Here is a 15486-nt window from a genome sequence, read left to right on the forward strand (position 1 = left end):
AGCTCTCATTAAAAGACCTACAAACCCACACAGAGACTGAGATTTGCTAAGCACCAAGTTACAGGTGAACAAGACACACTTAACTGTTCACAATGAAATTTCTTTATACGAGATGTTACAACTCTTTGGGATTACTGGGGATGTTTTTAATGTTCTTCTGGTAGGTGGAGGGTTTTGTTTCTCGAGGAGAGTTGGGTTTGTTTTTTCTTTTTTTTTTTTTTTTCACTTTTCAAATAGTTGATTTATTGGCAGCTGTTGCAGTAACTTTACCGTACCATGATCTTCTGGACTGCTCTCATCACTGCTTTCACTGCTTTCAGTGGCATCCTCTGGAGTGCTCATGCTGTCCTCCTCAGAGTCTTCCTTGCTTTGTGCTAGACTGGAAACATTTTTCAGGATTATAAAAGCAAAATAACTTATTATAAGAAAAACTAGTATTTAAATTAAATTTCATTACCCTGGGGAACTGACTGGCCTGTTGGGATTAGAATACTCTTTTCCTGAGTCAACATCAAATGGATCTGGAAAAAGGAAGAAAAACTGCACATGATGAAAAAGGCATATTTTAATCATCTGCCCTCATTTTCAAGGCCTGGGAAGTCTGGTTCAGTCTTTCTGTTAAGTTTACCATAGTTGTTTGATCAGAAACCAGGGGAGGTGGGGAAGAGAGGGGAGGTGGCTTAGACAGCTGGGAAGAACTGTTACCACATAAAAGTCAAACAAGGCATGACAGCTGAAGTCCATCCAGAAAGTGCATAGATTCAAGTGTGCTTTATTTGGCACAGTCGTGTTGCCCCTTAAGAACTGGCTTGAGTTTAATGTAACTAGTTAGGTTTCCACCAAGAAACAGGATGGTTTCATTCCATCACGTTCCAGTGCGTAATGGCAAAGAGATCAAAGTTCAGAGCCATTTAAGGCTGTTGACTGTCTCCTTACAGTATGAGCCCTTGGCCTATTTTATGGGGCTTAACCACTGTGACAGGAAAATGTTAATTAGGAGCATCTCTTTTCATATGTTCTTGATTATTTGATTTGTCTTTCTTTGTGCTGTCTTGAATAAGACCAAGCAGTCACTTGTGAATAGAGCTTGAAATACTGGGATTCCAATAACTTACCGGAAGAATTTGGGAATAAACTACTTGTATTTATTACAGATGATTTTAATTATCTTGATAAGTCTGATTTGAAACATCTTGATTGGGGACTATATAAATATGTTCACTGAAGGTCTTTCTGAGGTTTATGTGTAATTAATTTGCTGTCAGACTGTATGGTTGTATTTTTATTATAGTTCCTTCTCAATTACTAGTCTTTTTACTCATATTCAGCTTTTAACATCTGTGGATAAAATGAGAATGCATCATATTTTCTTTTTGCTCCTTAGTTTTCCAGTATCCTTACTTGTATCAGGAAAGCTGCTTCACAGTTCGGCTGGAAAAGCGCTACTCTATGCATTAAGTCGCTTTAGTCATTTTCATCTATTCTAGTTGAAAAAAAATGGGTAAACTTTCTTATAAGAAGAATACACAGTATAAGGATAGAAGAACACATCTCAACAAAGCACTTATCTTCCACCTTGCCAATATTTTCATGAGATCAAAGGAAAAGACTGTAAGGAAACTAGTTAGGAAAAAGGGGTGTGTGGTGTCCCTGTGTTTTTTTCCTTACCTACGTCTTCATCTTTTGTTTCTTGGACAGTAGCTAAAAAGTCCTTCTCAATGCTTAGCACATCATCCTGGCAATGACAGGCTGCATATTTTTCCAAGAGATTTTTGTTCAAGTCAATAAATGCCTTACCCCATTTAAATTTCCTCAGAAGAATGGTGGCTAGGTCTGGGAATCCTAAAATAGAAAATATGTGATCAGTTTTCCAGTGTGAGATTTCACTCAGCCTACAGGTTTCTAAGTTCAGTACATACCTATGTATCACTAAAATAGTGAGATGTTTGCCAGCATTTTTTTCAGCATTAGGGGATTAAGACTTTGAAAATATTTGTAATCTTTTTAAAATTTCAGTTTAACTTGAAATATCTAACTGAATCCAAGAACAGTTCATAGCCTTTTAGTGAGTGTTACATAAAAATACTTTGTACAGGTAATGAATGATTCAAGCTCTAGGTCCCACAGTCCTTCAGTTCAAGAGCATTTGTACATACAGTATTTTCAGAAAATAATATGGTAGAGTACTTCTCTTCAGTTGTCAAAGTTCTGCGGTGAGTTTGCAAAACATCACAAGAAGGGGCAAATTCTTTTGTTCTTACCCAGAACCCGCCCTGTTAACAGACAGCTGCTACCTCTCACTAAGGCAAAGGTGCCTAAGGATTCATATTCTGTCTTCTCTGTCTTTTTTTAAACAGTTTTTCTAACATTACACACCATCCAGACAAAAACAGGATTTAGTTTATGTGTCCTGTCTAGTAGCTGACACAAATACTCCACAGGTACCCCAATGCAAGTACTTGGAAGAAAGTTAGACAATCTGATCCCAAACTCAGCAAACTGATAACCAGTGGGACAGCATTACAGTTTATTTTATTGCAGATCATCTCTTCTGATTTATTAAGGATGTAAGAATTGCGGGCAACAAACCGAGCCTACCAACAATGCAAAACGCTGCAGCAAAAGCTTCCACGCAGGACAGCTTGCACGGCCGACCATAGTTTACAGGATTTGCAGCCACCAAGTAAGGCAGCAACCGAGGATGATTCCCCCTCATTCTCTTAAAGGGAGTTTCTTCTAATTTGGCCCATGAGCAATCTATGACTGCAATTCCACTCTGAGCAATGACATGCCTGAAAAAAAGAAACATTACTGTATTTGAAAAATTGTCACCATTATATTGATCACAGAATCAAAGAATCATAGAATCAGCTGGGTTGGAAAGGACCTCTGAGATCATCAAGTCCAACTCTTGATCCACTACCGCCGTGGTTACTAGACCATGGCACTAAGTGCCACATCCAGTCTCTTTTTAAAAATCTCCAGGGATGGAGAATCCACCACTTCCCTGGGCAGCCCATTCCAATGCCCGATTACCCTCTCTGTAAAGAATTTCTCCCTAATATCCAACCTAAACCTCCCCTGGCACAGCTTAAGGCCATGCCCTCTTGTCTTACTGCTAGCTGCCTGGGAGAAGAGACCAACCCCCACCTGGCTGCAACCTCCTGTCAGGAAGTTGTAGAGAGTGATGAGGTCTCCCCTGAGCCTCCTCCTCTCCAGACTAAACAACCCCAGATGAAGTGAGAATTCCAATTGCCACTTTATATCAGCAACAAATTTGCATACAACCCCCGCTTGTGTCAATCATAACCTAAAACAGAGAATAGAGAAAGAGAGAATGAGAAAGAGTTTTAACATGGGTTTCCTTCAAACATGCATATGGTAAAGAATGTTTATCCATGTTTCAAGCTGAAATGTGAAAGATTCTAAGTTTAAAAATGTGACAGACAAGTGTGGTTAATAGTAATGTTCACAGTCATAAAGTACACCAAAATTCAGACTGAGGTTCTCCGCTAGCTTCTAAAGAGAAATCTTTTCTCTGAGGAAATACATCTTTATAAAAATTCTGCAGGCACATTTGAAGAAAATTCTCATTTCCCTCAAAAAGTTTTCTAGTTAATGCATTGTGCTGCCTAGCTGAAGAACTTAAATATGACATCATAAAGATACAGCAGCTATAGGCCCATGCTCTGAACAAATTAACCTACGAAGTGTACCTCGATTTCTCATTGGGATCTACAGAAGCTTTTCTCAGCTGATACCAGCTATTGTAAAAGTGTTACCCTGATTTGATGAAATGGCTCTATTTCTCATGTTCATGCATCAGGGCAATGTCACAGGAAGGTCAAATCTATCCTGTATCAGAGTTTTGGCCATGAATCAGTGGTTAAAACGTTCTCCCTAATACAGCCTCAGGACGGTATTTGAACCAAGAGCTTTCCCTCACAGCCCGCGCCAGCAGGCACCAGGGCCTCACCTGTCAGCGGGAGAGACGTACTCCGTGGCCAGCGGACTGAGGACGACGCCCGGGAACCTCTGGCGAAGGCGCAGGGTTCGGAGTAACCCTTTCCGGGCCAGTTTTCTCCCGGTGCATTTCTTGGGATCGCAGTGTCCGAGCTCCCACATGGCAAGGGGGCAGGGGAACTTGGCCTCCAGGCCGCCTCCGGCAGCGGCCCCCTCTCCCTCCAGGCAAGCTGAAAATAGCGGGCACACATCAGCGTCCAGCGGCCTCACGGCCCAGTCCTGCCGGACCCGCCGGCCCAGCCCCGCGTCCCGCGGCGCCTCACGCACCTCTCAGCGCAGCCTCCGCGTCCGCCGCGAAGGTGTCGAGGCTGCGAGCCCCGCGCCGGCCCCCGCGCCGGCTCCGCACCATGGCCGCGTTGGGCGGAGCGGCCGCCCCGCGGCCCGCGCGCTTCCGCTTCCCGCGGAAAGGGCGATGGCGGCCCGGCTGCTGCTGCTGGCGGCGTTGGGCGCGGCGCTGGGTGAGGCGGGGGCCGCGGCGGGAGCGGGCGCCGCGGGTCGGTCCGTGCGCCGCGGCCAACGGCTCTCTGCTCGCAGGTCTCTTCGCCTCGGCGGGGAAGATGAAGATCGTGGAGGAGCCCAACACGTTCGGGTACGTGCCCGCCCGCCCGCTCGCTCGCTGTGCCCCGCGATCCACTCGCGCTCGGCGGGCTTGAGCCCGTCTGCCGCTGTGCCCGCTCCAGCCCGTCCCTTCCTCCGGGGATGGGGCGCCGGGCCGGGGCGGGGGCCGTCGGTGTTGGGGCACACACAGGTAGGGGAGGATATATCCACGGCCGGATGCGTAACAGCCTTAAACGTTTAACTTTCCTTCTTTTGAAAGGTTGAATAACCCATTCTTGCCTCAAACAAATAGGCTCCAGCCAAAGATGTCCCCGTCTGCAGTATCAGGTATATGCAAGCGTTACCTTTTTTTTTTTGTACGGTTTTCATCATTTAGCAACAGTTGTTTGCAATGCAAATTGTCTACTATGACTTTATGCAGCCACGACCTAATTTTGCATGTCATTCTGTAAGCATCACGGAAAATAAGAATGGCAAATATATTTTATTGTGCTTCTGAAGGGTTAAAACCTAGGTTAACCTCATTGGTGTTCCATGTCTGTAGTGGGCTGACCCTGATCTGGATACAGGTACCCACTAAAGCCACTCTCGGTCTCCTTCTGCAAGTGGACAGAGGAGAGAGAAAAAAAAACCAAACAGCTAAGGATTCATGACTTGAGATAACAGCTGGGAGAGGTCAGTTACTAATTACCTTCACGGGCAAAACAGACTCAAAGTGGGGATAGTACTTATATTTATTACTAACAGGATAAGAGCCAAAGAGTGAGAAAATAAAACAGTCTTAAAAACACCTTCCCCCCACCCCTCCTTCCTTCCACGTACTCCCTCCTCCCCCCAGTGGTGCAGGGGAACGGGAATGGGGATTGCAGTCAGTTGTTATTTCTGCGGATGCTCAGAGAGAAGAGTCCTTCCCCTGCTCCTGTGGATCCCTCCCACGGGAGACAGTCCTTGATGGACCTCTGCAGCGTGAGTCCATCCCTTGGGCAGCAGTTCTTCCCAAACTGCTGTTCCATGGGTCACTCCTCTATGGGGTGCAGTCCTTCATGAATGAGCTGTACCCACGTGGGTCCCCCACAGGGGCCACAAGTCCTACCAGGGAAAAACCTGCTCCAGTGTGGGCTTCCCTCTCTAGGGGCTGCAGGTCTCTGGCAGGACTTTGCTCCATCCTGGGCCTCCCACGGGGTCACAGCCTCCTTCATGCATCCACCTGCTCCAGCATGGACTCCTCCGTGGGCTGCAGGGGGGTCTCTGCACCCTGATGGTCCTCCATGGCCTGCAGGGGGACAGCTGCTCCACCATGGGCTGCACCACGGGCTGCAGGGGCCACAGCTCCGGTGCCTGGAGCACCTCCTCCCCCTCCTTCTGCACTGACCTTGGTGTCTACGTTGTTATTCCCATGTTCTCACTCTGCTCTTCCCTGGCTGGAATTTTCTTCCGCGCAACAATCTTCTGTTCTTAAGTATGTTATCACAGAGGCATTGCTATCGCTCCTAATTGGCTCAGCCCTGGCCAGCGGCAGGAAGTTGGTCCTGGAGCCGGCTGGCATTGGCTCCACGGGACAGGGGAAGCTTCTAGCAGTTTCTAATAGAAGCCACCCCTGTAGCCCCCCAGCTACCAAAACCCAGCCACAGAAACCCACTACAATGTCCCGGTGCTGTTTGGACTGCTTTTGTCACAATACTATCCATACGTTTTACTCTCTTTCTTTGAGCCAGTCACAAATCTTTCTGACCCGTGGTAAAAACTATTTTCTTCTTGAAACAATCTCTGACATCTTCGAGATTGTCATATAAAAGTCATTTCATCATATAATAGCACTTAATACCAAAAAATGGTTATAAGAAACAGTCCTAAGAGTAGTCTTGGAACCTATCACAGAGGCTTAGTTTCACACACAACATGGGTGCTGTGATATAAATACACCACTTAAGCAAAATAAACAGGAATATAAAAAAATCTAGCCCATATATGGGGGAGAGCAGATAAATACTGAAGGTAAAGACTAAGCAAAAGTGAATAACTCTAGTCTCTCTGCTAATCTTATGCACAGACTTAAACCTTGTTCAAATTCAGTAAAGGCATTTCGGTATGGTGACGCTGAATGTGATTTTGCTTAGTGTTTCTTTGTCATGTTTTATGCACCCAAATCAAGTTTATAAATTCTGCATGTGTAGCATATGAAAAGTGAAATAGTTAGGAATGGGATTAGTAACAGAATGCTGAATGGAAAGGTGACAAAAGTAGCAGGAAAAAAAAATTAAGGACAGCATGCTAGAAATCCTTTCTTTGTTGTGGGAATTTATGTGTAGCCAAAAATTGGGAGTGTGTATGGAACAGGAATCCAGGGCATGGAACCCCGTCTTGCACAATTATTTCTTTAGCATAGAAACCTTACCTGTTCTTTTACAAGGCAACTGGGGGAATAGTTCCTGAAATTTCTCTTCTAGAGCATCTGCCCAGGAAATGGAGGCAGGAGTTTAATGCATTCCTCAGGGACACTCACATTTGCAGAGCATCCTAATCACTAAGGCACAGATTTCATGTAGCAAAGGGACAAACCCTTTGGCCAAGCCTATCTGTAGAATGAAATGCAAGATCACACAGTCAGAAAACACACTTGGGAAAGAAAACCTGCTCATATCCCAGTGGTTAAGCTATTCTGAATGGCATGATTCCGGTGGTCTGACTGTTGTTTGTAGGATTGCTTGGCTAATCTTTCAAAAAAGGACCTAGGCAATCCTGATAGTTGGGAATTAGAATCCAGGATGGGGGTTTATTTTATATGCTTTGAAATCTTTATTCTTCTTTCCTCATAAATATTTAATAATTCCAAGCAAAAATTCTATAAACAAGGGACACTGAAATACTCCTCTAGCACATAGTTCAGAACTTTTGACCCTCTTTTTACTGACCTGTCTTGGATTCCTTTCATAGGAAGGCTGGAACAGTCAATTCTACAAGAGTAGAGTTGCAGCTGCTGACCTGTCTGACAGCAAAAGGTTTATCTTGTTGAATACTATCTGGATCAGACCATGAAGGCAAACTGTGAAAAGGAATATCCAGTTTCAGAATCTCAGGGAAACTTAAATATACAGCGCTATCAACAAATGGGCTTTACTTGAGGATTTTGGATGGCTCTGGGGACAGACAGCTCCCAAGCAAGAGATTTAGTGATTTCAGTGTTAGTTTTTGGAAAGATCTGCACTGATGATTCCTTTTATGGACCTTGCCTCCAAATATTTGTTTTGACACGGGTTTCTTGTTTTTGTTGTAGACAGAGGCTTATCTATTTCATTGAGTATTGAAGATGAAAAATGTTAAAGATTACGATGGAAACCAGTATAGGGCTAGTGGGAACTTACAGTAATACATATGGAGGATAAGAATTTCCTTATGTATAGCAGAGACCTAAATTTGTCACATATTCCTTGCAGTTTTGTCACCACAGTAACTTTCTTAAATTTAACCAAAACATTATTCTTCCTTTATGTCATTTCGTGGTGTTTTTAGGCCCTGCACATCTCTTTGGGCTTGCTGGCAAGTGTTTCAGTTTTGTGGAATCCACGTGAGTAATGGATTTGGGTCTTTGTTTACTTACTAGGAATTTACTAGTTTTCCATTTCAGTCTGAAACATTTCTTATTTTCTTTTTCTTTTCTTTTAAGGTACAAGTATGAGTTTTGTCCTTTCCATAATGTCACTCAGCATGAGCAGACTTTTCGATGGAATGCCTATAGTGGGATTTTAGGGTGAGGCATTTAGATCTTTAAGTTTTACCTATGTTGTTAGCAGGCCATTTTATAGATTGTAAAAAAAGGAGGCAGTTTTAACATGAAGATTCTTCTGTGGGTTAACTTAGGTCATTATAGTTCCCAAGGCAATATGCGTAAATCCAAATCTTCGTTCGCGAAGCCTAGCCATGATGATGCGTAAAGATATCCTGTCTTGAAAAATTCAGATTTTTTTTTTGGTTGATAAATACTAACCTCCTATTTTAGTCGGAGACTGATTAATAACCAGTGCCAACTGCAAGTGTGATATGTTCACGTGAGAAATTTAATAATGTATAACTATAGCTTATATTTACAGAGATTTCATAGGTGTTAACTATTTTCATTTTGAGTTAAATACAAAAATTACAAAATGAAGAGTGCTTAGTGGTTGTATTAATCATTTAATGAAAAGTTATAAAAGACTCAGTGTAGATCCCCCCAAAAATTCCCATATTTAAAGACCCCAGATCATATAACTCCCAAATCATGAGACTTAAAATAAATTTAATTCTAAACCAGAGCACTGCTTTTCTAAATATTTTGCATATAGATGTCTTTTCTCTGTGTGCAAAATGGTGAGCCAGTATGTGAGGAAAATGGTACATCAGCGTGCTGAGGGTATCATTTGCTTTAGGACTAGCAGAACTGGAGTAGATTTTTAGGTGCTCTCACCAGCACTAAAAATCCTGCAAACAATCTGAATTGCACAGTGCACTTAGCATCATGGAATTTTTTGTGGGATTGATCTATAAGTGATATTTTACTGGATTTATACGCAGATTTTAAGTGCAAATGGTTTGCAAACTGAAAGCTGATCCAAAACTGTGCTCTCAAAAGTGATACTGACAGCAGCTTGGATAACAAACTATGCTGCATGTAAGGTGTTGGCTGTAAGAAGTGGAAATACTCAGACAACAAAAATGATGTATATACACTTGAATCGAACATGGTATAAGGTATTCCTGGTTTTCTTCCTGAGTGTTCAAGTTTTTCTTTCCGGTAACTTAAAAGAGTGTCCTGTTTTTTCAGAATCTGGCATGAATGGGAAATTAACAACAACACATTTGTTGGAATGTGGATGAGGGAAGGAGACTCATGTGAAACTAAGACCAGACAAACAAAGGTATAATAACCTAGGCTGTGCTAATTCACACAGCATGACTACACATACACTTGTGACACTCTACAAACTGAAACATTCCAACCCTGAAAAAGTCCTTATTTAAGTTATGATAGAAAAAGATGAATTCCTGTAGGAACTACGTGAATGGATGGAGGAGGGAATCTATATTCAGGATGAAATTTTGAAGAAGTGTATTTACATGTTCTCACTGATTACTTAAAACTCTTTTTTTCCTTGATAGAGTGGAATATTCTAATTACTACTGTAGAAATATACTTGTAATTTGTGTCAGGAAAAATAAAGAAAAAGAGCTGTTGGTTGAATTCAAGCTACCAGCCTGTTGTACTAAGAACATCCATAAAAAAGGAGGGAAAAGAATTAGGCAGTTAACAGTAGTTACCAGAAGTTAAGTATGATGTTAAAAGAAGCACCAAGGGCATTTCAAGAAGGACATTGAGGTGATGGAGTGTGTCTAGAGAAGGGCAACGGAGGTGGGGAAGGGTCTGGTGCACAAATCTGACAAGGAGAGGTGTCAACCAGCACCCTCAGGTCCTTTTCCACCAGGCAGCTTTCCAGCTATTCTTGCCCAAGCCTAGAGCAGTGTGGGGTGGTTGTGACCCAAGTGCATGACCCTGCATTTTGCCTTGTTGAATCTCTTGTGATTGGCTGCCAACTTGGCTGCCAAGGTGAAAATATTCTGTACTGTAGTGGAGGTGCCTTTATCTCCCATAGGGGCTGCAGAAAAAAATTAATATTCTTGTATGACCTTTGATATTGTGATTGAAATCTTTCACAGGCATTTTGTTTTGACAGACGGAAAACACTGGTGCTACAAATGTAATGAAAATAGTTTTATACAGTCTACATGCGTCTTGTACTCTTTGTTTAGCACATTGGTCAGAAATAAAATTTAAGCAAACTGTGCTTACGTCAGATGAAGCTCTAAAGGATGTCCTTTTCCCCTTCCTTTTTACTCTCATTCTTGCTGGAAATATGGTGCTCGGGAGTTGAAGGAACAATGGTAGGTGGGGGAATCATTTCCTATTAGAGGAAGCAGTGTTCACATTTGATAAAATAATTTGACAATGTGCTTGCTATGATTCTTTTTCTGTGGAAAAATGAAAAAGAACTGGAAGCTTTGACATGACAGTGTGTATAGAAATGCATCTGCTAGCACTGGAACACAGCAAATTGATCATCAATGCTGGTCCTATTTCATGTGGACCTTTTTTGCTCATCTTTGTTTTTACTGATGTTTAGGTTCATCTTGTTTGTGGAAAGAGCAATAAATTGGCTGACGTGTCTGAGCCAAGTACTTGTGTTTACTCTCTGACATTTGAGACTCCTCTTGTGTGCCATCCCCACTCTCTTTTAGGTAAGATGTAGAAAATCATTTGTGGAGCAGTTGGCATATTACACTAACCTCAGAGTGTACATTTTTAGGTTCTTCAGGTTTGTACCTTGATATAAATGACTATTACATGTAACATATAATACAAAGTGTATTTTAAATCCCAGTCATTAGAACACCATTATTTCTCAAATAAATTGTCACTGCTGATATAGACCCAGTGAAGGATTTTTTTTTTCTTTTTTCTTGGACTGGTTGTAGGAATCAGCCCTGTAGTATCTGCTCATGTTACAAAAAGGCAGAGCTCAGAATCACACTGAGCAAATAAATGTGAGGCCTTGCAGCTGGAAATAAGAGAAAAATTTCTGGTCAGAGGCATTTTCCAGAAAGTTTAAATGTGTGAAGTGCAATTTAAGTTTAACCCCAACTCTTGAAAGTAAGTGGAGACTATGTACTGTATGGAAACACTTGAGTTCTTAGAACAAATATGCTTGCATGCTACTAGAGGGGGAATTAACTAATGCAGGACAGTGCTGTTGGTTTTTACATGGTTTGCCTTCCATTTTTCAGTTTATCCAACTCTGCCTGAAGCACTGCAAAGGAAGTGGGATGAAGCAGAGCAGCTTCTGTATGATGAACTAATAACTGACCAGGTTTATTAACTTTTTCCAACTCTGTTCAGTGAAAAAAACAATTACTGTCAATAGCCAAACCTGGCTTCTGCAGTTTCTCCTTTTGGAGTAGATGCATTTATTCTGCAGTTGGCAAATAATAATTTTATGTTCTGTAACTGCTGTGTGAACTGGTAATTGTAACGTTTTCTACAATGAAGCTTGAGGACTTGGAATGGCCATTGCAAATTACAAGCAGAGATCAGAGTTGAGTGGATTGATCTATTGTCTTTTGAAAACTTTCTTGTTTAGGGTTACAAAAAAATACTGAAAGAGATTTTTGAGGAAGCAGGACTTCTAAAAGCAACAGAAGAAAAAGAAGCTGAGAAACAGAGTAAGAAAATAAGTCTGGAATTCAAAACAGTGGAAAAGTGCAGTAAGGTATAGAGCAAAATATTTACAATATTAAATTTGTGGAATTAAACTGCCACCTTTTTGCTGTATCACAGTATCAGCATGACAGCATTATGTAAATGCTCTTTGGATTCAGCTGAAATCTGTCATGGGATTATCTTTTCTGTTTTCAATATGTAACACTGCATAGAGTGTGAGTTGATATCTTTATTCTAGCCCTTAAGTCAAAACCAAACCAGTACAGATGAATGCCCAGTAAGAAGATGGTGGGTATGTAGGACTTAGGGTATGCACCTGGGTTACCAACACCTTGTAGGTACTCTTTCTGAGGAATATCAGTCTGGAAATAGGAAGGAATTAACAGTGCAAATAAATGTGTAACCAACCTTGAGTATGCTGGTGCTTCTCTCTGTGGATAATTACCCACACTTGTGTCAGGACACATTGGCTGTAACACAAGCAAAAGGCAGAATGACCTATGCTGTGTCCATTTCTGAAGGACTTCTGTGTGTGTGAACAATTCTGCAACAGAATTGGAATAGGGAAAACAGAGGTAGAAGGGGTGCTCACTCTACAAGAGTGCAAGCTGAACATCAAAAAAAGAGCACAGAAGGGAATTAATTATAATGTAGAGAAGAAGTTGCTGTTGTCATTTTATTTGAGAAATGTAGCAAAGACAAAACACCAGATAGCTATTAATATATAATCAGACAGACTGTGGTTAACCTGAATATACATATATAAAGATCACCGTTTTGAACTCATACGAGCTCGCTCGTTAACAATACAGTACTTAATAATTTGTACTTCTTTTTCTGGGTTCATCATAGCTTAATTGACATTAAATTGGCTGTTTTGGTAACCACAGAATTTTAAATAGTTACTCTTTTGCTCTGTCTTTATTCATGTAAACACCAAAAGACAACAAAAAATTGGGGCTTCTCTTGAGATTTCAGGTATATGGTTTGAGTGTCAAAACTACTAAGCAATCCCTCTCTCTGCAAGTTAACAGAACCTGCTGAAAGCAAGAACATGAAGTTACTAGGTCAAGAGTTGAGGAGGTGAGAAATTTCCAGACTGTAGCATTATGATACAATAAAATAAGGCCAGTCCTGAAGAAAACTTAGGAATGCAATTTTGTTCTATGATAAAATGCTACTTAGAGGACAGATTCAAAATAGTTACAGAAAGCACTCCTAATTTTTACACTCAGGCTTGAGAAAAGCTGGCTCCTGTTTTGGCAACATAGACATGTATCTTCTAAAATTTGCACCTTGTTCTTGGAATAAGCAGTTTATGATCTTTTAAGTGAAAAGCTGTAACAGCTTTGCACAGACCCGTTATGTTTTATAAACTCCCATTTTAGATATGCATTTGGAAAGTGGGAGAACCACTTTAAATGTATTTTCTTTTTTAGGAATACAAGCAACTTTCTGAAGAAATAAAAAAACTTAAAGTTTTATTAGATCAGCATGGTATTGCATACAAAGCAAATTCTGGTGAGTTTTTTTGGTATTGTTCTTTTTTATTGTTGTCTATTCAGAATGTGAATACCCCAATGCTGTTTTCAGTTATAGCAACATTTAAATAATCCGGCATATATGAAGGAAAAGTTCAGTAGCCAAAGTATCTAATAAGTACTTAGGTTTTGATTCCTGTGCAAGAGGACTTACTTTGTCCCCCAGAAAATCTGTTGATGACTTGAAATTCTAGCTTTATAGAAAAATGCTGACTGCCATTGTAACTGAAGTTTGTCTCTAGTCCTTAATGTGCCAAATTAAAAGGAAATCACTGTTACAGCATTGGTAGCATAAAAGTGTCTTTTAAGTAATTCCACTTTCTGTATGTTAACCACAAGGTCTGACTTCTTCTATAACATTTGAAATGTTCTCTGTATCTGTTTGAATTGGTTTTTTTCTTTACTAAGTCACCTATTTCTTTTTCCCTATCTTTGATTTCTGTTAGGTAAGTACCATATCACATGCAATTTTTGAAAGGAAAGACTGGTTCTGGCTATGAAGAAGTAAGGGTAATCTGGATTAATTCCAGACAAGTTGGTTTTTTTGGCTTTGTTGTTGGGGTTTGTGGATTGTTTTTTGTGGGCTTTTTTGTTTGCTTGTTTCCTCTCCCTCATTTCTTCCAGGCCATCATGCCCTTTATTACATGAATTGTTTGTCAAAGGAGAATTTAATTTCCTGGAAAATAAATAGATATAGATATAGATATATTTACACTTTTTATGTTCAGAATTGAAGAAAACAAAGCACCGTTGAGCTAATTAAAGTAGCTTAAAATTAGTGACATACTTTTTTTTCTTTTTGCTTTGAGAAACTTTCTTACCTGTTTTTTTTTAAATTGATGACTTTCTTTTCTAGGAAAAAATCATAATAAAATTTTTTAAAAACATTTTATCTCCCCATATAAACTATTAACTATGTAACTTGCACAGTATTTCTCTGTGTTTGGTAGTTCTATTAATTATTGCAGTAGTTTTTTTAATTATTGCAAATTAGAACTGTATAGTCAAAAGCAGAATTCAGTTTACTCTAGATGACTTATTTCAAAACTATTTAGTTAATTCTATGACAAAAATGTTTTGGTGTTTAAAAGCAAAAATAACTGATGTCTTAAACTAAATTTTACAGCTGAAAATACCAGTGCTGAATATGTAAGTCACAAACTGGCAACGGCAGTGACAACAGTTCTTAATGGGTCAAAGGATGAGCACCTGCATGGCGACACAGGAATTTGGAACTACACTGTATGAAGAAACTTGGATGGTTCATATGGAATGTCAGTTAAATTGAACACGTATCATGCCACTGAAATGATTTATCTTCTTGCAAGTATTTTTGACTTTATGAATTTCTGCCCTAAAGCAAAGGAAATGTGAGGGCTGACCCTTATGAGAACAGCTGGCTAGTTTCTGAGAACATTTGTGAAACTTTCTTTGCTAAGACTGCTGTTTAGCAGAGGTTTACAGATTCTGTGTGTCCAATCCTGGCCTTGTTTTTATTGATCAAGTGTGGTAACAGGTGGTGTAAATAGAAAACAGCTCAAGACCAGTGCTGTTAGATGTTGTATGAAAGGTAATAAATACAATGTTAAGAACATGTTATTTTATCTGTATGCTAAAATGTTTTCTGTGGACTTTAGCAGAAAAGGAAACGTTTTCTGTCACAGCAGTGCTTAACACACCACCCACCCACATTCAAAGGTCGATGTCATCTTTAGCTATCAGGTTAAATGAAAGCCGTTCGGGATCTGACTGAAACGTGCAATGAAATCAGTGAATTGTTATAAAAGCATAGTTGTGGTAACCTGGCAATTCTCTGTATGTAATACGCGACCACCAGCTGCGGAACCACCACTGCCCCAGACGATGGACGGCGAGAGCGCCGTCCCCGCTCGCTTTGGCTCCTCCTCCTGCGCAGTTCGTGATCCCGTCACGGCTGCGGGAGCCTTCGCACCTCCCCTTCCGAGCGGCGCGGGGCGGTGCGGGATGATCTGGGCGCTTGGCCGCTGGCGGTGAGGAGCGGGGCCGGGGCTGAGCGGGGCCGGGGCTGAGCGGGGCCGGGGCCGGGGCTGAGCGGGGCCGGGGCTGAGCGGGGCCGGGGCTGAGCGGGGCCGGGGC

The 15486-nt window shown here is 41.2% G+C and overlaps 3 protein-coding genes across 5 annotated transcripts in view; 2 read left to right on the plus strand and 1 right to left on the minus strand.

Annotated features, from left to right (window-relative positions):
• Window positions 1–79: 79 nt before the first annotated feature.
• On the minus strand, window positions 80–4393 carry TSR3 (TSR3, acp transferase ribosome maturation factor). Its single transcript, XM_027667980.1, has 6 exons — window positions 4291–4393; window positions 3977–4193; window positions 2599–2792; window positions 1669–1842; window positions 458–521; window positions 80–379 (listed from the first exon to the last, which is right to left on the minus strand). The coding sequence occupies exons 1-6, from the start codon at window positions 4370–4372 to the stop codon at window positions 223–225; spliced, it is 888 nt and encodes a 295-aa protein (XP_027523781.1). The 5' UTR covers window positions 4373–4393; the 3' UTR covers window positions 80–222.
• Window positions 4394–4414: 21 nt separating this feature from the next.
• Window positions 4415–14970, plus strand: GNPTG (N-acetylglucosamine-1-phosphate transferase subunit gamma). Its single transcript, XM_027667988.1, has 11 exons — window positions 4415–4481; window positions 4558–4612; window positions 4841–4908; window positions 8092–8146; window positions 8246–8329; window positions 9383–9476; window positions 10737–10851; window positions 11398–11480; window positions 11751–11879; window positions 13270–13351; window positions 14498–14970. Exons 1-11 carry the CDS (start codon window positions 4436–4438, stop codon window positions 14617–14619), a joined length of 933 nt encoding a protein of 310 aa, XP_027523789.1. The 5' UTR covers window positions 4415–4435; the 3' UTR covers window positions 14620–14970.
• Window positions 14971–15219: 249 nt separating this feature from the next.
• CUNH16orf91 (chromosome unknown C16orf91 homolog) overlaps window positions 15220–15486 on the plus strand; it is a 3294-nt gene continuing 3027 nt past the window's right edge. The window contains exon 1 of one of the 3 annotated variants that reach the window (XM_027667989.1): window positions 15220–15380. In XM_027667989.1, the coding sequence (XP_027523790.1) occupies window positions 15235–15380 (146 nt within the window). In that variant the 5' untranslated portion in view covers window positions 15220–15234. The remainder of the gene's footprint in view (window positions 15381–15486) is intronic. The other 2 variants (XR_003531717.1, XR_003531716.1) reach the window with 2 other exon arrangements.

Source organism: Corapipo altera, unplaced genomic scaffold, assembly GCF_003945725.1.
Source record: "Corapipo altera isolate COAL_440 unplaced genomic scaffold, ASM394572v1 104b, whole genome shotgun sequence".
Lineage (NCBI taxonomy): Eukaryota > Metazoa > Chordata > Aves > Passeriformes > Pipridae > Corapipo > Corapipo altera.